This window comes from Idiotropiscis lumnitzeri, chromosome 3, assembly GCF_059441095.1.
Source record: "Idiotropiscis lumnitzeri isolate Australia: NSW breed Sydney's pygmy pipehorse chromosome 3, RoL_Ilum_1.0, whole genome shotgun sequence".
In the NCBI taxonomy this organism is placed as follows: domain Eukaryota; kingdom Metazoa; phylum Chordata; class Actinopteri; order Syngnathiformes; family Syngnathidae; genus Idiotropiscis; species Idiotropiscis lumnitzeri.
This window is the reverse complement of record NC_142393.1, coordinates 12638270-12663303: the sequence shown is the minus strand read 5'-3', so window position 1 is coordinate 12663303 and position 25034 is coordinate 12638270. Positions and strand designations below refer to the sequence as shown.

Below are 25034 nucleotides of genomic sequence, written 5' to 3'. Positions count from 1 at the left end.
TCCCAGGTCAAACTTAGGTGGAGTCTTTCAAGTTTTAGCCAAGCGAGTCACACATTTTAAATTGCTGACCCGAGTCCAACTTGTGTGACTTGGGTCCCGCACCTCTGCTATTCTGAATGGATATTGTGACCTTGTGACCTATCAAGCATGTGATAAAGGCTGAGTACCTGAAGAGTTTGTATTTGGAGCTGAAGGCCTTGGGGCAGTGTGGTTGCGAGCAGTGGAAAGGTTTCTCTCCCGTGTGGCTCAAGGCGTGGTGCCGGAGCTTCTCCTGAGAGGCGAACAGAGCCCCGCACACCAAACACTCGTTCCCTCTCCCCACCTCTTCTTCTCTTTCGTTCCCCCTCTCTCGCTCTGTGCGTGGCAGCGGGCCGGCGCTCCCAAACAACTTGACGGCGGTCCGTCGTCCCTCTTCCTCCGGCGTCAGTGCGGTAATACGGTGTGAGGCATCGGCGGCAGCAGCTGCCATGGCAGCCCTAGAGAGCCGCTGCCATGAAAATCCACTTGGGGCTCCCTTGCCTTGCGTGCTCAGTGTCGGAAGTTGGAAGGCCGGCGGGCTGGTGGTTGGGGGGCGAAGTGGCGGCTCAGTAGAAGCTGGAGTGGAACGTCGAGATGAGCGAGAATCTGCAGTGGAACACAAGGACAGATGCTAGTCTACATCCTGACCACTGTCAAGATGCCATTGAGCAGACAGTGGGCCTGATACTGCCCGATACTACAAAATGAGTAGACCGAAAATTAATTTAGGGATATGGAATAACATGCAACCTAAAAAAAATTGGAATTTTGCATTAATGTACAACTTTAGTTCTTGCACTTAATGTGGTTTTTTTGTTCAGCAGTTTTGTGCCGTCCTTGAATATATATTTATGCAATTAGAGCCCTTTGCACTGAAAAAAAATAAATAAAATTTATGTTTATTTCATTTGTTTGTTTCAATCTGTCTTTTGCATGTTTTGTTTGTTGGTCCATATTTGAAATAGCATTTTTGTCGCACTGGTTAGAAAGTGCGTGGTCCTATGTCGCCCCCCCCCACGCCCCCAGTAGCGCTGCTGAGAAAATCTTTCCTTTCTCTGGCCAAGTGAGTGACTTCAATAGCTGCAGTCGGTTGGAGCCCTTGCAAGTGTTCTCATTTATATTTATTTGTTTGAGTGCTTCGGCAACTGAGGCTCTCCTTTCCCACGTGCGAGGGCATCACAGTAAGTTACAGAATGCCTATAGATGCCTGCCTCCATCCAATAGAAAAAAACTGACGCTACCCGACCCGTAATCATCTGAGTTTATAGTTGCTATTGTTCACACATGCAGTCGGCTCTAAATCGTCAACTGCTGAACCCATTTGTGTTCGCAAGGCATATACAACTCTCTCAGGTGACTTCAAGGGTGGACTCTTCATACCTTATGTTGTAAGTGATTTCTCCAGGCAGCACTAAAGATTGTCTTATGTGATTAGAACAGTGATTAGTGTCCAATATAATTGCCTGTAAAAGGTTTAAACATTTATTGTCCAAAGGATGTTGCTATGCCCTTTCAGCATCTTGACATTGGGCACTATTATGGCGCAAAACAAGTTTGCTTGGCATCAACTGCCGCTGCCTCTCGAACTGAACATACAATAATTCGAATACAAAGTATTCTACTTACTATTCCTGGAGTGCGTCTTTATTCCCTTGACATGTGTTGCGCTATTCCTCCTCTTACGTCTCCTCCTCACCCAGTCCCAACAGCCACACTTGGCGGCGAGTGCCAAATACTTTTCTGCATTTTGACTCTGAGAGGGAAAGAAACAAAGATTCATATAACAAAGTGGGATTTTACAAAACTGAAGGTTGGCTTTTAGGCAGTATACATAAAGTTGAGGAAAATAACATTGGTCAACAAATGTTTGCCCATTTTTTAAATTTTTTAATTGAAACTTTTCTAAATGATTTCTTTGCGCTAATTTTGAATCTGCCCTCATTTTTCCTCAAGTAGCTCAGGTTTTCATAATAATACAAAAATAATGTAAAAATACATAATACATAAATAATATGAAATATAGTAAAGTATATTTTGGAATATTTATGAATTAAGGACGTGATTTTTTTTCTGAAATGTCATCGCTATAAATTACAACAGATGGTAAAATCCATATTGTGCAAGGCTTTTATAGGTATGTGACTTAAAAACAAAAACTGAAAATATCTAAAAAACCCGATGTGCTTGAAAAAAACAGTATACATTTTTAAATCAGCGCCAAAAACTTGGCCTGTGACCCCTCGTTTTCTAAAGCAGCAAGTACTGTAGTTCACGGACTAAGCCGCTAGAGGGCGCTGAATGACAAGGGCAAGATAATCAAACGTGTTTTTATGGACACTGTACTACATTACAGTGAAACACCATTCTATTTTGTAGGAGTGATCATTGTTATCGTGTGTGGCTTCAGATCGTCACTGTGTGTGTGTGTGTGTGTGTGTGTTTGCACTTGTCATGGTTGAGGATCCAGGAACACATAGGAAAATATACACATGGCCTTCAGGCTAACAATGACAACCCGAAATTCAACACAAAATAGATGCACACTTTGAGGCCAAAGAAAAACAACTCGCCTCAAAGTCGAGCAGTCCATCCTTAACCCCATCACCCCTCAGCCGCCATTACACATTCCTTTATGCACCCCAGCTGACCTCTGCGCCCTCTGCTACCAACTAACACGGCAGTTAAGTCCAAGGTTGAGCGGACACAACAACGACAGGGCCACGTGACTCTGAAGCGCGTACTTGGAGCCGTGTAAACACATGTGTTGAAAAACACACACACACACACACTCGCCCACTTTCTGTGTAAGAGGTCACCGAGTTGAGAATGACAGCTAATATGGTGGAATTTGCTGCAAGTGTTTTGACAGATGCTTCGGATGTTTACGCGTACACAAACACGTCTTCATATCTCTATGAGCATCACGGTTTGGAATACACAACACGTAACACGCATACATGAACATTTATATGGATATACAAAAAAAAAAGGGTCTTCAAAGCTCAATGAGGACCACATTAGATATAATGCATAGTAAATACACGTACACACAAAAATGTATATTGTGTACTATTTATATATGCTGCGAGGATAAGTGCTTCATATGATTGATGGAAATATATATATATATATATATATATATATATATTGTAGCAACAAATGTGTATGTGTAAGCAGACAATTCAATAATAATCACGAACATAACCACATACTTTTTTTATCCTTTGTGAAAAAATGAGTGTGTGCATAATATACTGCCCCCAGGTGGCAAAGGTGCACACTTCAGAAGGAGCAGCACATTTGCCATTAAACTGAAGCAAAAACAATGTGGTAAAAATTATATTCTTAACATTATACTTCATATAATTCTAATAACTGTATGTCTATATACTTTGTAAATTATAATACTAACGTCTTACCACTGTCCATAAAAGACACACGCACATTAACAACCATACGATTTAAAAAAAAAATGGAATATGAAGTTTGTATGTAATTTTGTGAGTTTTAAACGTCACAAACTGTAGGTCACGCGTGTGCTCTCCTACGTATGTTTGTGTGTGTGTGTGTGTGTTTACAGTGGTGGATAAGAGGACCTGACAGCTGTAGCATTGTGTGGTGGTCATCACCCAGCAGGGGGGGTACAGGGGGGTGACACCCATCCCATTGACCACCCTCAGGGAGCCCGGCTCCATTGTTGCAGCCGACCCACGTCGCACATTCCTGGCCTGAACCATGCCGTGTCGTACACGCCGCACAACAGACACATGCACCGGGCTTGTGCAGCATCATACACACACACGTAGGAACACACACAAGAGCACACGAGCGCACACTCAAACACGGAAAATGCATGCATGCACAGACACACACGTAAAGTCTACCCACATGCTAAGAAAGAACTTGGACTTGGGAAAACATTCCAATTTGTAACGTTGGCAGCATTTTGTTCAGTGTTTGATCCCTGAATTTGCAATGAATGTTTTTACCTCAGAGATTCAAGGTGAAAAAAATATACACACATAAGCATCCAATATTGAACTACAGGCCTAGCTTGTTTCCTGATAAAAAAAAAAAAAAGAATAGTACAACAATCTGAATTTAGATCACCATTGACATAATACACTTTCATAGTTGCTGACATTATTGTTGTTACTTTAAGTTCCATGTATTGCAAAAGTTGACGGAATGAGGTGTGCAATTATTCTACAATGTTTGATGAAAATCACTGTAAAATATTTCTATATAAAAACATTGCAAAAAAATATGAAACATATACACTTTGAAAAATATACTCAGCGTGGCCTTTGATTTGTTTAAAAAAAAATAATTTAAAAAAAGTTTGAAAGATGTAATACTCGTGTTAACCACCGGAGAGCAGACATCAGCACGAGTGCCTCCAAAACGGGGTCTTTAATATGCATCAGAAGAAGAGGCGTCATGGCCACCATAACTTGGTCTCCAAAGTACACGGACAACAATTTGCTTTTTCTACATTATTGACAACTGACTGGAAGCGCATGAGAAGTAACTCATTTTGTGCCCTCCATAAACACATGTATGCAACGCTTAATAGTGTTGCTAACACGTACGGTGGATTAATTGGAAGAGCGGCTGTCGTGACGAAAGCTTCTGGGACCAACTTGATTTTCCCAAACAACACTGCTTTCACACAGGTGAGTGAGCCAGCTTTTCAATTTGGGGAAGTACAAAAAAATATGGGAATACGATATTAAAATGTAGGAGTGACTTGAGTTAAGTGAAAACAATCACAATATTAAGTTCTTGGGCTTCATGTTGATTTGCTGTACAGACGTTTTGTGCTTATTTTCAATTTAGAACTTTTATACCGGAGCGCTTTGCAAGTGTGTGTTCTTATGTGGCCTAAAATTTGTGCGCCCTCTCCTCCTTGTTTAAGTTGCCCATCCTTGCACTAGAATTTTGACTGCTTGGATTATAAAATACAGTAAGCTCCGTTTTTCAATCGCTCGACTTTTAGAAGTGTTGGCATCTTGGCATCGTATTGGCCTTGCGGTAATCATAGGCGGTTTAAGAGCTTCAGCACAAACAACACAACTGCGACCATTCCCATCGTCTAATCGCACAGGCCTCAGTGCACTCATCACAAAAGCTGGACCAGGAACTTTGCTTCCAAAATGGCTTCGATGCCCGCGTACGTACGTTTGCTGGAAGCGCCGCTCACTTCCCCTAATCAGGAAGGCTGAAAGCAGCATTGAACCGCCACTTTCCGCCTGGGTGTCTTTGGTTTCTGTCCTGGATGAAAGAGCTTCCACATTCCTTTCCAGCAGGGTCAGAGGTCATCCTCTGCACTGCACCGCCTGCCCGCCCCGCCACAGCTCCCGCATGCTGAGTGGCTGCTTTTAACCCCTCTGATGCCAGCCCTACCATATGCATGTGAGAAGGGGAGCGAAATGTTTGTCAGAGGCTTTGTAATGTCGATGAGAGCACCAAACGTGGCAGACGACGCCAGGTTGACGCGGGTGAAGCGACATCGGCGGAAGAAGGGCGACTCAGTGAGGCAACGGGCGCTGCTTGACTAAACTTTACGAACAGCCTAAATATAGAGGCTGAGTTCACCATGTGGAGTTTAGGTGACAACAGCCGCTCTTTGAGGAGGGGGTCGTCAGGCAAGGGGGTGGCGGTGGAGTAGTGGAGAGCAAGGGGGCGGGGGCTTGTGGAGTTCTCCGAGGAGGTGAACATGCCGCACAAACATGCAACTTAAACAAAGTCATTCAATTCTACATAATGTTGCTGTGCAATCAAATTCACCTCGTTCCAAATTGTGTGAGTTTCTTTAGGGACAATAAATGTTTCAGGACCGCACTTTCTAAGGCAAATTTCACCATTTTGACTTTGGTTGAAAAGTGTTGCCACTTCATTTGTTTCATTCTTGTTGAAAATGCGATTTTTGTATTGTTCACATGATTCACTTTTATTTATTTTTCGATTACGCTTTCTTCTTGCTTGCTTCTTACTGCTCTGTGGCACCACGCTGCCTCTCGCACATCAGTCTTTTGATTTTGGGGGGGGAAAGTTGCAATTGTCGGTGGAGTGTGGTTTTGGGGTGTTCAACAACTAACATTTTTGTAGCCGACGCAAATACGATGCAAGTCAAGTCAAAGTGGATTAGTTGAGGACATCTGTCATTTTTTTCTGAACAGTGCAGCAGTCCGCAACCTTTTTTTTGTATCACCGACCGTTTTCATGTAAAGACATATTTTGACAGACAAAAAGTTAGGAATAAAAATCAATGATTACAAATACAACACTCTATTACTAGTTTTAGTGAGAGCCCTGCCTGTTTCTTGACAGCTTATCTTCCACAGCATTGTGTTGCCACACACGAGACCAAAGCCAGATAAAAAAATTAAACATTTCTGTGCTTCACTGTTTCTATTTTGCTGTTGCTTTTATTCTATTTGATGACACATTTGCATATTCGCAAGTGACCGTGCTATCAGTCTCACTTTTGTTCAAATATTTTCCCACACTTGTCGCGTATTGACATACAGCGACAAGTGTTACGACACCGTGTCATAAAGCCAAACAAGTTTCGTTGTATCATAAAACTGTTTTAATTATATTCTCAGTAGCCCTATAGACTAGCACACTGTTGTTGTCCGCACATTAAGGAACATTTTTTGCGACAAATATTAACCTTCACTTGTTGCCCGCCGCTAGTCTCACGTTCCCGGTGGTATAATTTTTTTTAAATTAGAAGTGAGCGGACGAGCCGAAGTGATACAATTCTAACCACCATTCTCATCGACAACCAGCCTCTTGAATTTCATGCCCTCTGACCTGCACAGATTTGCAGTGGTGTTTCCTTGTTTGCTCCATAGAGCATTATAGTCCGGCGAAAGATCATTAGTGGTTGCTTAATTAGCTTTAAATGTCGATGGGGAGTCGTTATGTCACCTCGTTAACTATGTGTTGTGTGCTGTATTTGTCAACACGAGCACATCTCATGCTATAAGAGCAGAAAGAAAACACAGATTTTTTTTTCAAAATCATGTGTGAGGTCTTCCACAAGTTAAAAAAGTGATTAAAAATAGTTATTTGATCATTAAAGCCCACAAAAATGTTTTGCTATGGAAAACATGGATCTCCAAATGCTGTGGCATTTTCTCGTTAAAAAAGAAAATGACTTAAAATTTAGAGATAAAGTAATTCGCTGAGAATTAATAAATAATATTAGTTTTCACATTACTTTCAAATTATTTTACTTACATTAAGAAAAGTGATCTGAACCAGGAAATAGCGTAGAAGTGTTCATACTAGGGCTGGGCGATATGACCTCAAATCAATATCGCGAGAAATTGAGCAATTTTACCTCGATGACGATAAATGCACGATAAATTCCTTTTGTCTTTGAAAACCACAGTATTTAGAATATAATAATATAATAATTAACAAGGTTTATTCATTTATTTTTTTTCCAAGTTCAGTGGGCCGAATTAAAACATTTAACGGGCCGCATGTGGCCCCCGGGCCGTAGTTTGCCCACCCCTGTTCTAGAGTGTTATGGGATGTTATTTGCATACGTCATTATTTGTATACAATTTTTTTTAAAGATCACAAAAAGATAGCTTTTGTGACTTTGTATGAAATTCTAAATATTCCGTGTGTGCATGGACGAGTGCGGGGTTGAAGCATGCAAACAACAGTGGGAATGCGGGAAACTTGAAAAAGTATAAAAAAAAATTTAAAAAAAGGAGGGAAAACAGGAGTTGTGTGCAGCGGTGGAGTTAAGGGTCTTTGCAGCAGTCAAATAAGTCTAGTGTGACAGGCGAGAGGTCAAGCTTTAGTGAACCCATTGAAAAGGAGCAGCCACCTAGGAGGGGGAAGGAGGTGCGCCATTGGCAGTGACCTTTGACCTACAGGAAGGCTGTCTTTTTACAACATCACATTGCACAGCACGCACATGTGAGCAATGTATATTTGCAACGTATTTTGCCCTTTCATCCACAGGGAAATTGCAATTATTCCACAAGAAGAAGCCACAACAAAGCAATTTAAAAGAAAAACTACAAAAAAGAAATTACAAGGCGCTAAGTGTCCCGTGCTGCCATAAGTGTCGTGTATTGTCAAAGTTAAAGTTAGTTTTACTAGTACCAGCTGTAACTTATTTTTATATGACAATTATGAATGTTGAAAAAATGAGATGTGTTATCATTAGGATAGTTTTGTTTCGTGACAATTGCATGCCAAAACATTGACTACACAATGAAATGCTTTATCGTGGCGACTGTTTTACCATGTAATAGATTATTTACATTATTCCCAAAGGGAACATTTTCTTTACAATTCAACCTTCCACTGTAACTTGAAAATGATGTCAACATGCTACAAATATTACAAGTGTATTTGTTTTGTCGGAAATTCTGCTTTGAATTTAGAGATGGGGGGCTGCTGCATTACATTAAAAGATGAACTATATACTAATTTATAGTAAGTTTGATATACATAAAAAATACATTTAATTTAAAAAAGACTGTAGTTAGTAGTAAACACTATATATATATTTATTTTATTTTTTTGCTATTTTGGTTATTGTTGAAAGTAGTGAGTTGTGCTGTTTAAGCGAGGAAGTCAACAGTGCACAGAGGTCTCTGTATTCAAGCCAACATTGCGGCCCCCTCCTCCGCCAGGTTTCACTTCCTCTCCCACTTACATCCTCTGACCCCGGGTGGCGCTCTGCACATGGAGGGGTGGCGGCCAAGAGGAAGAGTGTGCGGTTGTTCCTTGCCAAACTCTTAATAGCCTTCCTACCGGTCGGCATGGGATGTGGCCACTAAAACCGTTCTGGTTTAAGTTAGTCCACCACGCTGCGGTCTGACTGAGAGGGGGCGTGGCAAACTGTCACAGTGGGACACTTCCGCCACTAGCCGCCACCCGCTTCCTGACGTCAGCCCGCTGTTGTGACCCGCAATGACCTTCAACTGATGTTGTTTTCACGATGACAACAATAATTTACTCAATGTTTAGATGATTTAACCCACTACGTCAACAGTGCACAGCTGGTCCAGGAACCTCTAAATAAGTTATAGCTTTTATTTGAGAAGGTTCAGCAAAAAAAATTAAATAAAATAAATTTAAATAAACCCTTTGAAACAACCATAAAGCTAATGGTCAACTTGCAAAATGGTCATGGTCCATATGAATGGTACAATACAGTAAGTGGATCGCAAACAAAGCATGGTCCTTCGCTAAAGGAACACCAGACTTACAGTGAAGTATGGAAATTATGAACAGCTCACGGTCTAGTTTACAATAATGGTGGATAACATTTGGAAATTATTTAGCATTCGAACAGGGGTGTGTAGACTTTTTATATCCACTGTACGACACATAATTTGTAATGTATGCAAAAGGGACAATTGCCATCATGTTTTTGCTCCATATTTATTCGTGATTATTAACAGTGCTGTTTATATCATATGCTGTCAAATATTTTTTAAAGTTAGAAGTAATGTATAAAACTAGCCATGTGTACAAGACACATCGCATGAACTAAATGTTGACACATGGGAAGTATGGTTCATGTTTGCATGTGTGTACGTTTGCGTGTGAGTGTGTGCGTGTGTGCGCACGCGCGTGTACATGTGTGTGAGGGGGGGAATTCTGGGGAAAGCCCTGGCAGGGAGTCCCGGCCATGACACAGAGCGCGGCAGCAGCCGGAGATGTGGGCACGGTGCCATCGGGCGTCACGCCAGTCTCACGACCCTCCAGCACCCCCCCCCACCCCCCCAACCCCTTCTTGTCATGTGAAGAGCAAAAAGTGCAAACATGCACACTTTCCCCACTGCTGCCCTGCTCACTGGCCCTTTAATATTTAAATCACACACAGCGTGGTGTCCAAAATTCGAGTCACCTTTTCTCAACTTATACAGTAACTTATCGGTAAAAATACAGTGGGCTGCAACTGTATGATGTGACTTTTGTTTCACTTACAATATCTCCTTCAGCAACAATACTAAATTGGAATTGAATAAATTCAATGCCAATGACAGTCAACATAATTCAGGAAAAAAAACCCAAAGAATGTCAGGTCACATGTTGCTAGGAAGGCGGTAATGGTAATCAACCAACTTATTTGTTAGTGTCATTTGAGAAAATATTGTTTTTCTTTGTTATAACGTGAAAATATTTTGAATTATTTCAAATTCAATTTTTATGCTTATAATGCACATGCAATCAAATGAAAAACAGGACTTTTTTTTTTTTTTTTTTTTACTTCTGTTTTCATTGCAATACCAGACAGAAAAATTAATTAATTAATGGTCTTATCACAGCGATGTCCTTATCAATTCAGATCAACGATCCGATTCTCTCCCATTCTTTTGCCTATCCTCAATAAATACTAACATTCTTCGAGATTTACCACATCAGCTGAAGCAACTGCCTATGGCTCAACTTTTCGTACAGAATTGGATACACACTCCTTCGAGAGATTGATTAGTAAGGCGCCGCTCTCTTTGGCAGTCAAAAGCATGACATTTCAAGGAATTGAAAAGAAATTTAGCAGCCTTTTATGCAACTAGCGATGATCTTGATTCTTGAACTTTGGGTCTGATTTTGCTCAAACATCCAGTTAACAAATCTATAACAGTATGACACATCCAGCTAGTCCTAGAACCAACCAAACAATTCAATTTACGATGTTTGAAAAATGTAGTCAGGTTTGTTAGGTGACCTAGCAGTTTTTGCTTTAGGCAACTTTGACCATTATAATTACAATAACAGCCAGGTTGACGTGAAACATCCACTGCCGCTACAGGCAACATTCATGCACATAAATCAGAATAAACTTTGACTGAAAACTTCTAAAAAAAAAACAAAACAAACCCAACAACAAACATTGTAATGTGCTGGAATCAGATTCATTTAAACAATGTGCATTTGTATGAGAATAATGGCAAAAAGGGAAGGTGTGGCTTGGGAAAGGAAGCACTCATGATCCAAAACATACCACCTCATGTGTCAGGTAGGGTGGAGGCAACGTTACAACATGTACAGCGTGTGTCGCTCCTAATGGAATGCTCGCAGATGTTTGGTGTGATGGTGTGACTGATGACAGAAGTAACAAGATGAATTGGGAGCGACGTTGGGCTACGTTACATACTCGGCACGTACTTTCCTTCAAATGCTGCAAAACTGATAATATAAATGGATAATGACTCAAAATAGAAGCAAATCAATGGATGGCCGGGAATAATTGCATTTTATGTTCCAAATCTCGACCTCATACCACACAAAACAATACAATACAACTTTATGAATCTATTCCTTATATTTTATTTATATTTGCTACAGGGTATGCCTGAACCCTACAAATTGAAATCATTTGAAATCAAAATATCTGACTTACATGTTCGAGGCAAACACAATTGCATAATATTCACGTTTTGATTATTTATCGAAATAAGTTTACAAATTAAAGCCGAAAATTTTAAAACCGATTTTACAAAAGCTCAACATCGTTTGAAAATGCGCAGAAACTGTGAATCTACACGCCATTTCCTTTTGCATTCCACGTAAATGTTTTGTGCCATGTCCAAATGGGAATATTTTTATTGAATTTTCTCAAAAATGCATACTTGTTTAACTGTTTTCCAGCATGTTTAAATGCATTTCCCTTGCGAGCATTCTTCACCATAAAATTAAGTTCAAATGGAAACTTTAGTTTAACGTTAAACAATTAGTTTTAACATGTATTGTTAAAATGTTAGATCCTTCAAAACCAGTTTATTCGAATATAGAACAGCCAGTACTTTCAAATGAAACTGTGCCGCCTGAGCGGCTGTATAAAAACCGAGTGCTGATTCCTGTGTGGACGTGCTGCATGTTGCATCGAGCCTGTGCGACCGACTTTTGTTTCGCCGATCTGCTGCTGCCGTCCGTCTGTGTGTGTGTTTCACATGGGGTCAGCAACAAACAATCTCCAAGTTTGGCAACGTCAGCGTCGCTTAAAACAACGGGCATTGTTAAAGCAGCTTTGCTTTACACAAATCTCCAGGTTGCAGCACATCCACGTAGCCCTCGTTTTAATATTCTTTCTCTCTTATCTTTTTCAACTTTTATTTTGCTACCGGCTTTGTTCTGACTGGTGAATGAACATTACCCTTTGTTCATTGTTTTTTTTTTTCTACAGAGAGGATTCACTTGTGTACAAAGGGTGACATGACATTTTTTTTTTTACGTGAAGAAAGTCGAATCGAGGTCAACTAATCGAGGATGATGCCATTCCTACTTTTTCAGTATAGCACAATAGCACGCTCCTGTCCCAGGTTGCACTCACCCCACTTCCAACTCGCTCATCTCATCGTATTCAGACCCCTCCATGGCCCGTCAGACAAGCTGAACGCAATGCCCCAAACACCACCACAGGGTTGCTACAGTTTTACCATTAAAAAAAAATATTGTGAGGAGAGAATGCTTTGCAATAATCAGGGTAATTTAATTTTAATTTTAGCAGCTTAGGTGATGAGGCTTGAGTAGCGTCATCTCATTCGAATCTTTTAAGTGAACATGCTAAATAGAATCGGAAACGGCATGCACTGAGGTGGATGGGTCGTAAAAAAAAATGTGCACAGAGCAACAGGTGCTTTCGAACCAGACCAAAATTGTTCTGTGACAACAGACAACTCCCACACAAAATCTACACACAACAGCAAGTACACTAACAACAAGGAGCAACTCGGCGATTACAATTTCCAAAACAAACAGGTGATTCTACGTGCTCCAAATGGGTGAAATGTAAAAGAAAGCAGTAAACACTAATGCTCGTGAAACAATGTTGTTAAACAAGGCCGGAGAAAAATGCGCAATGAGGAGCCTGCATTCCTCGTATTTCTTTGGAACGTGACCACGGTCTGCGAATTGGAGGCTTCGGGCACCTAAAGGTGACTGACAGCTGTGTGACGGCTGGTAAGGCGGGAATTAAACCTCTTCCACACCTCAGTAAGGCCGAGTTGTGCAATAACGTTGGAGCAAACGGGAGCGGGAAAAAGCCGAATATTTGAGAGCCAGCTGATTGTAAACAAATTATTCGTAAATAACCAAACAAAAAAAAATCATATATTCACAGATGCTGTACAGCATCAACATATTCTCACTGACTAATGAACACAACAGATAATATTTTTTGTTGAAAAAAACATCCAAATTAAAAAGCCATTAAGGTGTCAAAAGACGAATTCAGATCATTTTATGAAGCCCACAAAAGCAAATCACGTGCGTCTACTTCATGTTCATGTTGCATGCATTCTCGTCTGCTATTCGGGAACGGCGTCACGGTGACGTTAGAAGGCCCATCCTATAGGAGAGTGGCTGGCAGATTGAGCGCTCACAACATACAGTACCATCAGGTGGCAAAAGCCTCCCTGTGACTTCCGGTGCACGTCTTGCTACTTACAAGGTTTTGTTTCGACAAAACTCTTTGAACAGATTTGTGTGTGAAGAGTAGAAATGGGAAGAGTTCTAATATGTTGTTCAAAGGGTGCAATAAGTGTACGGAACTCCTGAGGGCACTGCCTCATTGACAAGCCATTGGACCTGCCGAGGCTAAGCCAAACGCTTTACGCCACTGTGATGTCGCACCCGAAGCTTGCAACTGACGCGTTTTCTTTGGTGCGGTTGAAATGAATGAATGTCTGAGAGCAACTTGCCAGTTGAACCCGCGGTCCATTTATTTTGTCCATTTTCTTCTTTCTTTAGCCGTAACTTCAACTTTACCAACAGTTGAACACGAACCTTTTGCAGTGACGGCGGTCAAAAACGGTTTTCTTTTATAGTGGCAGGGGGAACTTCCGACTGAAATATGCTCGTCAAGCAATAAAGTGTGTAATGCAAACTCTGCTCCTACGGAAACCTTAACGATACAAATTTAGCACCCATTTTCTGACATTTGCTCTAGGTTGAGATAACACTATCTTGATTGAAATCCATTAAAGTATATCATATTTGCTACATCTTTAAATTACAGTTGGCCCAAAAAGGCCTTAAAAAGTCAATTTTGTAGCTCCGGTGACTTTGAGATGGCTGCATCAACAAAGAGTCCTAGAAATGTTATTTTTTTTTTTCGCACATGGATCCTCTTTTATAGAAACAAGTCGTCTAGTTAGGAATTCCTAGCTGTCCTTTAGTAAACGCTGCACTTTGTTGCAAGTTGTGGGGGGGGGGGGGATTTTCCATCAAAGCGAAGCTACAAAATTGTCTGCATGTGCTTTCAATTACAGTTCGCAATAGACCAAAATTGAAATTGGCAGGTTCGACTTGACTCGAAAATATTGGAGTGCAAGAATCTCAACATGGCAATACAAGCAACCGTCATGTGCCTAAAAAGGAACTTACAACTGACACCACACTGAACAGAAACATCAACGACCAAAGATAACATTAGCACCAAAACAGCAATGCAGTTGACGTCTTTAATGTTAACAGAGGATTAGGAACACTGAGGAAATGGAATGGCAATACAGACATAATGATGGTACACAAAGTCCCTTGAGGTCTGACCTACACAAATTTATGTTGGTGTCATTTGAAATGATTTTGTTTAAGTTTAATATTATCCATCCATCAATTTCATGTTGTGCTTGTCCTCATTAGTGAGCAGAAGTCTGTCCCAGCTGGCTTTTGGGTGAGGTTTACTCTTCATATGTAGACAAACAACCATTCACACTCACATTCATTCCGATGGACAATTTCACCTAAATGGCATAATGGACAATTTTGGGCCTTCAGTTTAACTTTGACTATATTATTCATGATGAAATAGATTATAATTTATAAAAAAAAATAAAAATGCAATGCCTACTTTACATTTGTACTTATTTTATTCACAAAATCAATTGACGATTACCTTTGAGTCAAGCTGTATTACTGCAAACGTGAACTCAGTGATAAATATTATCATGTATATGCTATACTAACTTTCTCACCAATAATAAACGCATCCAGACTAACCATTTTTACATCCCAGCTGGACACTTTTTATAAATCCCCAAAGGTGGATATGTCTGCAGAAAACGAATGCCATAATTTGGGCTGTCAAAATTAAAGCGTTAACTCTGGAGAATTAATTAAAAAAAATATAACGCAGTTAGATATTTTAATTCAGTTAACTCCGTTTTATTTACTCAAAAAAATAATCGGCATACTTTGCATGGAAATTAAAATTTTGTTCCATATTAGTGGTACATCTTTAGCACATCATTTCAGAACAAAACACCATGCTCAAGTTGCCACTGGGCCTTGCAAACCAACACTGGTGGAACGTGGTGCTTGTCGGCAAAACTAAATGTTTTTAGAAAAAAAGAAAAATGTCTGTTAAGATGACTCCATTTAAATCGTATTTAATAATCATAAAAAGCAATTAGAACAGTCTTTGAATTAAAATATACTTCATGTTTGGTGATTTTACATTAATTTCAAGATATGATTCAAAAATTCTAAATATCTGCGACAAGCGTCACTACAAAAAAATAGTAGCTGAAAAATGTGATTAAGAGCAATTAATTACTGAATTTATTTGTGATTAATTAGTTAAAAAAATGAAATCACAGCAAGAAGTAATAACATTTCTAACGCGCTGCTGTCAACGCATTCATAATTATTGGACTCCAGAGTAATGATTTATGCCAAATATACAGCATGCAATCTAAGGACACTTGTTGTCAGATATGCGAGAGCAACGATGATGAAGTTATTTTGGGATAGACGCTATGCAGATGCTAAAAAAGGTTAATCTCAAGCAATGCCAAAGAAACAAGTGGAGTTAGTCATTAACATCGCACTTTTCTTTTTCAATTCTATGAGACTACGTAACCAGCGCCACCCCTTCCCAAAGATTAAAAAACACTCACTGCCCTGAATGACTGGGATGCCAGAGGGTGGTCTTCCACCTCAGTACCTCGTCAACACTTCAATGTGTGAGGGAGAGAGAGGGGGGGGGGGGTGATGCAAGGCGCTCTGCGAGTCTCCAAGAAAGCTTTAGGTTTCAAGATGGAGCGTCAAATCGCTTACAGATTGTCCAGCGTCCGTCCCAAAGCTCCTTGGTCCATGGTTTTCCTCCGAACCTCAACGCCCTTTTGTGTGGTGCGATGCTTGCAACCAAAAATTAGACAGCAGAGGGAAGCCAATTTCCTCTTGTTTCATATATCATAGGATAATAATATATAGTTAGAAAATACATTGATTGGATGATTGTGGCCTTGCTTGTAGTCAGTCAGCTATGTGGTCAGTTGTCAAGTACGGGTTATTTGCGTATGTGAATAGACTGATGTGTGACGGCACATACAAAGGTGAAGTGACCTTACCGGTCCAATGAAGCAGATTAATTTCACCCGATACCAGGACGCCAGACAACTCTTATCCGATGTATCCTGCTCCCTAAGATATTAGCTACCAAGCTTCATATAGTAGGTTCAATGAAGGATTAAATTGTCTTCAGTGTTTAAAAAAAACAAAAAACAGTTCAGCTTAATGAACGCTCAACATTGTCTTTGATGTTTCCGAAAACATGTTTTTTACGAGGAGGACCTTGTGAAACTGCTTTGGGAGACGACAGCACAGACAATCGTCAGCGTGCACATGGGTGGAGTTTTCTTTGTTTTGGTATTTTCAAAGGCGCGCACAGTTAGCAACGGGCGTGTGTGTCATTGTGGTGCAAGCAGCACGCAGGTGACTTAAAAAAACACATTTTTAAAAGTCATGCGAAGTATTTCTAACGAGCAAGAAGTGGAAGAGGAGCTTAACTGCCTGTTGGAGGTTCTGGTTTGCCTCTGTTTTGAAGTTCTTTATTTGTATAACGGGTAATACCGGTATTTACTATTTACTTAAAATAAAATATATATGTAAATACAATAAAATTTACTATAAATAAAAAAAACAAAATTATTATTTCTATTATTTCTATTCATTACTTTTCAAAACTTGTAAATGACAAATTACTGTACAGCTGTTTTGATCGATGAATGTTATGTAGTCTTGAGCTCATCTGTGACAGAATAGCACCAGCTAAATTAAAAATAAATAAATAAAAAAAATAAATAAATTAATGAATAAATAAATAAAATAACTGCCCCGAAGACAGCAGACAGGGGGCCGAGATGAAGGTGTTGAGATTCTTTTTGGGGGTGATGCGGATGACCGGGATCAGGAAAGAGCTCATCAGACAAACCGCGCAGACTGGAAGGTTTGAAGACAAAACTAAAGAGGCCACATTGAGATCATTTGGACGTGTACAGAGGAGGCACGCTACACATAACTGTAAAAAGATGCTCGAAATGGAACACCAAAGAGGAGATTTATGAACGTGATGAGGGGAGACTTGTAAATAGAGGTTGAGTAGAAGATGCAGAGGACAGGGAGCGATAAAAGATGATTTGCTGTGGTGACCCCTGAATGAGGTTAAGCCGAAAGGGAAAGAAGAAGACGGTCTAATAAATATGTTAAGTGCTGATGCGCACACTCAAATATGTATTTAAATGTCGGTGTTTAGTCAGCTTTTTGTGCAGGTCACAGTTTGCGCTCACTCATGTTATCATGTTAGGAATATCCATGAATTTTCAAATTGACGGCTTTGCAATAAAACTGAAATCAAAGTTCTATAGGACATTATAATTATATTGATGCTCATATAAAGTCATATTTATTTAGTTTTTGACTTTTTTCCCAGCCCTTTTCAAGAGGCTATGCACAAAATAACTTTTTTAAAAATAAATTTGAATATTGTTTTTGTTTTTTTCTTTTTTATCTTATTCCTACACATTCAAATTCCAATCAAATTCAATCAATTTCCCGAGGGAGACTGATTTGTTTGAGTGGTTGAATGTTCTGACTTTTCAGAGAAACCCAGTGAATGAGCTCAGTTTGAAATTCCTCTTTCCTGTTCAAAATCATAAATTGTTGAGAAATCATTGAAAGGGAGAGAAATGTTAAGCGTTCTTCATGTCAGCAAAAGTCTTGTTTGTATTTGACTTTTCTGTACATTCGTAATTGATCCCAGTCACTTGTCCTTAACTCATTCACTGCCATTGACGGATATAGACGTCAAAAAGTGTATTTATTTTACTGGGCTGACAGCAAAAGAGTTAAAGTTCTGCCTGAAAACACTTTTCTTTTTTTCTGTTATGATTCATTCATTCATTATCCAAGCCGCATATCCTCACTGATTACATTTTTACCCTTTTTTTAGCACTTGTTTGACAGTTCTGAACGTTAATGAAAACCGAGCCTGCCTGGTTCAATTTGACCATGTCCGTTTTTCAATGTAAACCAATATTGGATTGTGTTCCACATTTTTCAGGTTTCCTCAACATTTGTTTTTTTCCATGTATCTGTAGTCTGTCTTTGTTTTAATACACATGTACTGGCCCACAAACAAATGCACGGTCCAATAGCCGGTGCCGAAAGCTGCTTGCTGGCACAACGGAACAATCCAGCCAACCCGAATGGAGCGGCGAGTGAGCCCGTGATGTGACGGGATTGGCCCGGCTCGCATGGGCTTTGGGAGGAGGGGGGGACGTGGGGATGGTTCAGAGCGTGGAGGTTGAGGGAGCGCATGTCACGTGACCGAGTCCAGCAGAGAGCGTTATAATAGCCCCCCTCTCGGAGCTGAGAGGCAAGGGCTGGATCTGAACCAGAATCCCTCTACCACACACAGGCTGGCCATTGTTGCCTATTCACTGCACTCCATCTCGGGCCACTTTATCATTCAATTAGGACAGCTTTCACAGCGCACACCACAGAAAAGAGGCCTTCAATCAAACTGAAAACTTCACACTGGCCTCGGAGGGGACGCCGCGAAGGGGACTCGTCGTTGTCGGCCCTCTTTTTCTTCCCTAACTTGTTGTTGGCGGAGCGCAGAGAGAGGAAGAGGAGGAGAGAATGGATGCGGGGATGTGAGGAGGGAGTTGTGTCCCGTGTTCGGTGCCACATGTGTGTTTATGAAGCCGGTGGAATGCGTGGAGTGGGTGAGGGGTTAAATTTGGTAATGGCTATGGAAGGGGTGGGGGGGGGTAAAGAGCGAGGGGGGGGGGGGGTTAAATCAAAGCTGGGGAAGAAGAATGGCACGGAGGAGCCCTTTTGAAGGAAGTAATGAGACACAGAAGTATGCTTGAGAAACGAGGCAAAAGTGATCAAAACACGGGCCGGGTCCATAAACACCACCGAGGAACAAATACAAGATGGCAACTAGGGATGGGTACCAAAGACAGTATTTTTTTTAAAATGGTATGGACCCATTTGGGTCGGTACTACCGAACAACCATTCAAATCAAACGGTGCCGTGTTTCGGTTCCAAAGCGCGTCTTTTTAAATTCCGACTGTTTGGGAGTGGAAGACTTGTCATTTTTCCATGACATGCCATGAACACAGTCGTGCAAGCTCACCGGTGCAATGATGTCACCGACTCGTGCAGGATTTCACAAATGCTAAAAATACATTTCAGGATTTGGAAGTGTATGATACTCGCCCGCCGCCACGCCAAACAAATCCAGTTTAGGGATGGTGAAGCCTCACACTTGCTAACATGTTTGCTTGAGCATGTGTGGGGGGGGGGACTTCTCGGTGCTGGTGCCGAGCGGTGGCTGGCTATGTCCTCGGGTCCCAGTAATCGGTGTGGTGCTGAAAGGGACGTCGCCATCCTCTGCCAGGTGCTGCCACTGAGCGGTAGGCCTTCTCCTACCTAATCAAATGATGCTGGAAGCTACCCGGCTTTACCAACATTACAAAATATATATTCCGTATCCGGGTCCTCAGAAAGGAAGCTCGAACTCGATCAGTACACGCAGACACGTTAGCCCCAGCACCACATTTCCAGATTTTGGAGCTTGATGCACACGTAAGGCATTATTAGACGCCTCCTCTATTTTGGAGAAAATTGAAGACTTTGTAGTTCGTCTTATGGTCCCGAAAATACGGTCCATTGTGTTTTCGAACAATACAAACTGCGAACCGTATTTATAATTTCATATGGGTGAAAGAGTAAAAGCTTGTGGCCCAAATGTAGTGAGCATTATGGACGCCATCATGAACATTCAAATGATGAAATTGATCCCAATTATCATCTTTGCTCATGTTCACATCCACCTGTCTTTTTTTTTTTTTTTTTTTGCTATAATTAGTATAATAGTCTCTGGTTGGTTCGAACTCAGCGCACGGTGTTCGACAACTGCACAAAGAACCAAGATAACACTCATACAATCACTTATCTTCATTCCTTCTGTCACTGAATTGCAAAGAATTTTGCCTCACACTTAGCATTTTGTCGTATTCGTTTTTGGTTTGTATTATTTATTTTTACTCCATTTTCTAGCACATTTTTTATAAATTCATTCTATTTATTAGTCAAATCTAATATATTGAGGAATATTTTTTTAATTGATTTTTTTTTCATTATTATTATATTATTATACAACATAACAAAATGACTTGACTACCGATATTGATTCCCGGGTACAGAAAATCGGAACCAAACTCTTTCAAATGTGAAAGATATCCATCCCTAATTTTAACAAATCCGAGCTCCCAGAGATCTCCGGCGAGGCTTAAACATTTGTTCGCCGTGAAATCAATTCATTCATTCATTTTCTTCATCTTAATCTGTTCAGTGTGGAAAGTGAGCAACAGGGTCACCAGTCAATTGTAGCTCACATAAATACAGGCGACCACTGACAATAATTTCACACTTCAATGAAGCTAACATGCATGTTTTTAACGTGGGAGGACAAAGCTGAAGTACCGGGAGAAAACGCAAGCAAGCATGGCGAGAACATGTACACAGACGGGCCTGAGCCAATATTTGACTGTCATGCAGATTCGATAACCACATGCAACCTAACGCTGCGAAACCACCACCAAGTAGGATCTGAAGAGCTAAAAGGTGGCCATGTTTTTCATCAAGTATACTTTCATTCAGATTTCACACGATTTTCAGAAATTTCTATCCTGTTTGTTTCAGTAAAGTAGTCCATCCATGCACCCATTAACGGAACCACGTCATATTTCATGTCATTAAATAAATCCATCAGCAGTCTAGCAATTGTTGGAATAAATCCTCATTCATCCAGTTTCGATCCAAACATGCAAAATACCGGGAGGAGTACATATAAGCAGCAGAATTTAGCAAGCACAATGCAATTAATCAAACCTGAGACGAATTGCAGTGGCTGATTTGGCGTTTTTTTAAATAGAGCGTCGTGATGACTGCGGTTATTGCAGCAAGGAGGGGGCACAAACAAAATGAGAAGGGGGCAGGGACAGCTGATATTTTCCATTTGTGTAAACATTTCTGAAATGCAAGAAACAAAAATCTTTAAGACCTTGATTGAGTTCTAAGATTTGCCAGAGGGGCCGGACTCAGAGCAGATGGATGGAATGTTTTGGTAACCTGACCTCATCGGAGAAAAAAGATTTAATTTTTTTATTTAATTTGAAATGAAAGTGAACAAAAGCATTACAACAATATATATGTCTTTGAAAAACCACCGTATTTAGAAAATAAAACATTAACAAGGTTTTTTTTTTTTTTTTTCAAGTTAGGCGGGCCAAATTAAAATGTTTAATGGGCCGCATGAGGCCCCTGGGCCGTAGTTTGCCCACGCCTGTTCTAACTGATGACATAAGACACTTTTATGCAATTGCTGGCCTCCTCTAAATAATCATCAGGAAAGATTTCTTTTCTCTTAGTCAGTTTGTTTTCCTCTTCCAATTCCAATACTTCAAACTTCATTTTGAGCTTGTGGTGCTCTCCTAAATTTTCACGTCGTTTCATGGAGAAAAAAACAACTTTCTCGGTCAGGCTTAGTCAAGTGCGAAACGCTCGTTCAAATAGGGAGGTCTCCATCACTTTTGCATTTGTTGCCAATTGCCACAAAAGCAACAACAGCGCTGCATCCACTATTTAGAATATTCGTAAATCCGAACCAAGCCGTGTGCACAACAATTAACAATATTATTAGCACACAAAATGGCATGACAATTTAGTTGGACCAGTAAAGATGGTGATTCTAGGTTAGCTGCTTGCTGGAATTTCTTTTTGTGGAGAAATCTGCAAAAGGTTCAACCTTAAGAAAACAACTCATCCTGATTTTGAATCTTTTCACTATGAGTTGCATTGAGTATGAAATATTTTGGCTACGCTAAGCAGAGGGTAATAATGAGATTTTAAAAATGTTTCATGACCTTGCTGGTGTTGTAATTATCTAAGAAAAATGTTCAATGTCGCTCAGTAACCTGCTACACTAAAAGGTGGGGAAAAATCCTACGAATACATCTCTTAGTCAGCGAAAGAAGTTGTAAGACGTTTTAATCTATTAAGTGGAGGGTGGGGTGGCCAAGACGTTCATAAAAATCACTTGAGAGGAAGGAAGAGAGGATGTGTCATCAGACATGGAGGCTACATTCTGCTCCTCATATTTTTACTCAGCTTGTGTGTGTGTGTGTGTGTTTTGGGGTGGGGCGGTGTGAGTCATGTGCTAATCCGTGTATGTATCAACTTTCATACCAACTTAGCTGAATCATAACTCAGCATCTCCACTACAGTAGCGGGCATCCGCATAACTGGGTGCTGAATCACATGTTAAAACCAAAATAAACTCTCAAAGTCCAGATGTTTGAATCATACATGTGCACCGACATCAACCGCTCACTCGGCTGCCAAAGCTCTGACGAGCGAGCCTCAAACGTGCTATCGTGACTCATTTCGCTAGATTTGTGCGTGATGCGACCGAGACCATTAGCAACTGCAACTTTTTTTTTCCTTTTCCCTCATCTGCGGCCCACCGCGGGATTGGTTCAAAGTTGTACAGTACCAGTCCGTGGCCCGGTGGTTTGGGACCGCTGTTCTAGTCAAACATTGGCTGTCTAATTTGACCAACTGAACGTCACAAACTAATTAGCGAAGACCTCACACTATGCCGGAGCAAGCATGCCTCACAAGCAGCCTCAAACTTTTGAAGTCAATTAGAAGCAAACTCACATTCAAGCAGTGAGACTCAAATGTCACCGATCAACTGCTCATCTGGGTAGGTAGGTAGTTTTGTTTTTTTGTTTTAACGTCGACCGCTAGCTCATGTCCTCTAACACGTGTGCTGATTAAGAACATTAAAGTGTTACTTTGAAATTTCCCGGAGGAAGCAAAAACAAGCCCATTTGTGATAAAATCCTAAAATGCAAGGGGTGAAAATAAAGTCTTGTAAAACTGGTATTATCAGATGCTCTTTAGGCCATAAAATAAATGTGATTAATTTGATCAAAAAATAAATGTAATGGTTGGACCTCCATCGTACGATACGTGTTACAAAATGTTTACAATTTATTGAGAAGACCTCAAGTCCAAATAGATTAGAGCACAGACAAATGCAGAGACTTAAATCTTTGTATATGTTTGTGTACATACATGTTTGATGAGTCAAGTAAATAAATGAAATATGCAAGTTAATCATAAAGCAAGTCCATCGCATTACCCCCAAGAGCGTCTTGCTTTGTTTATTTCAGCAACCGAGAAATAGGAAGGACCGGGATGATGATGTGCAGATGTCATCCCAGGCGCAACAATCCCAGTTTGGACCAGCAGACAGATTTTGGCTCGAGTAATGCACCACATTTGCATTCTGAACACTTCTTTTTGAATTATTTCCGTGTCATAAAAATGTGAAAACACAACCTCCTCTATTGATTGCGGTAATAATAAACCTGCAGTCTATTAACTTCTTTGAGAGTGAAGCCAATAAATTCAATTTATAGCCATGTTTTGGCCCAATTCTCACATGTGCACTGTAACCAGGACAACAATTTCTACGCTATGGTACGATAGCATCGCTTTTCAATTTACTTGCCGAGACACAGTCTGGCAGTTACTTTTTTTTTTTTTTTTGTAATTAGAGCTAATTGACTGCGTAACAACAAATTATCTATGATTATAAAAGCAACAATAAAAGGACCAAAAATACAGATCAAGTTTATTAAAAAGTTTCAGGGAATACGACGCAAAATTTGGCATGACAAAAATCAGGGTTTTAGTCTCCTAAAAACAAAATGATTGTTGTAGGGGTTATGACTTTTGTCTTTGAATCACTCATCTAACGTTCAGGTAACATGCTGAACTACAATCAGCATAGTGTATTTATCTCTATTTTTACCTGCGCATTAAACGAGAAAAAAAAATCCTGGGTTTGTACAAGGTATTGATAGACCACCATTACATCAGCTTCAAGAAGTTAAGCTACTTTCTGCTTAATATTAGATTGGCATTGAAAGAAGAAGGCAGGTCAGGTCACCTGAGTGCCCATTTTATGTGTTGGTACATTTCATCCACATTCGCGTCACTGGTTTAAAAATAAAGTTAGTATGAAGGGCCTTTTATTTGATGAATTCCATCTAATGATAGTCAATGCATTCCTGCCTATTTTTTGGTTGCTTTCACTTCCACTCTCAATCCAATGACAGTGACTCATCGTGACTGCTCTTCCTCCATTCCCACGTTAGTCTGAGTTTAAGCCTGTCCTAACCTCTTTAAACTTTAGGGCCAAAAAGCAGCGCTGCACTTAGAGCGAGGCAGCCTATTAATAAATGTGCTGCAGACAGCCTGGCGGAAGTGGCCCCGGGGGGTGTAAACTTAGCATAGGAAGAGAGGGATGCATGAGGGCCCAAACACAGAAGGACAGGATGGATTGAGTTCAACTGTGTGGAAATGGACTAAAAGATGTTGATGACTTGAGTCAACGGAGCTATGACTTTTGTCAAAGTGTTTGTTTTTTTTTTACCACATGACCACTGGCAAAGGAGCGATGATTTACCTCTAAATTACCAGGAAGTTTTGGGTTAAATCCATATTGTAATTCAAACGGAAAAATCTATAAAATGTCCCAAGTAGGAGCTGCTCTAAGTCAAGCATAAATCGGGTCACAAGTACAGTGCAGTTGTACTCACTGTACTTGAATGTACCACGGACTGAATTGTTCCGCTGTAAGACTTCTGGTTCTATA

At 40.4% G+C, this 25034-nt stretch overlaps 2 protein-coding genes across 3 annotated transcripts in view; one reads left to right on the top strand and one right to left on the bottom strand.

The window, feature by feature from the left end:
- Positions 1-25034, bottom strand: part of plagl2 (pleiomorphic adenoma gene-like 2) — a 37242-nt gene that overhangs the window by 3491 nt on the left and 8717 nt on the right. The window contains exons 2-3 of the mRNA XM_088290544.1: positions 1645-1771; positions 168-624 (exon numbers count right to left, since the gene is read on the bottom strand). Of these exons, the coding sequence (XP_088146670.1) occupies positions 168-469 (302 nt within the window). The 5' untranslated portion in view covers positions 470-624; positions 1645-1771. The remainder of the gene's footprint in view (positions 1-167; positions 625-1644; positions 1772-25034) is intronic.
- Positions 4467-25034, top strand: part of pofut1 (protein O-fucosyltransferase 1) — a 43313-nt gene continuing 22745 nt past the window's right edge. For both annotated transcript variants that reach the window (XM_088290548.1, XM_088290547.1), the window contains exon 1: positions 4467-4694. The gene's annotated coding sequence lies outside the window, so the exon portion shown is untranslated. The remainder of the gene's footprint in view (positions 4695-25034) is intronic.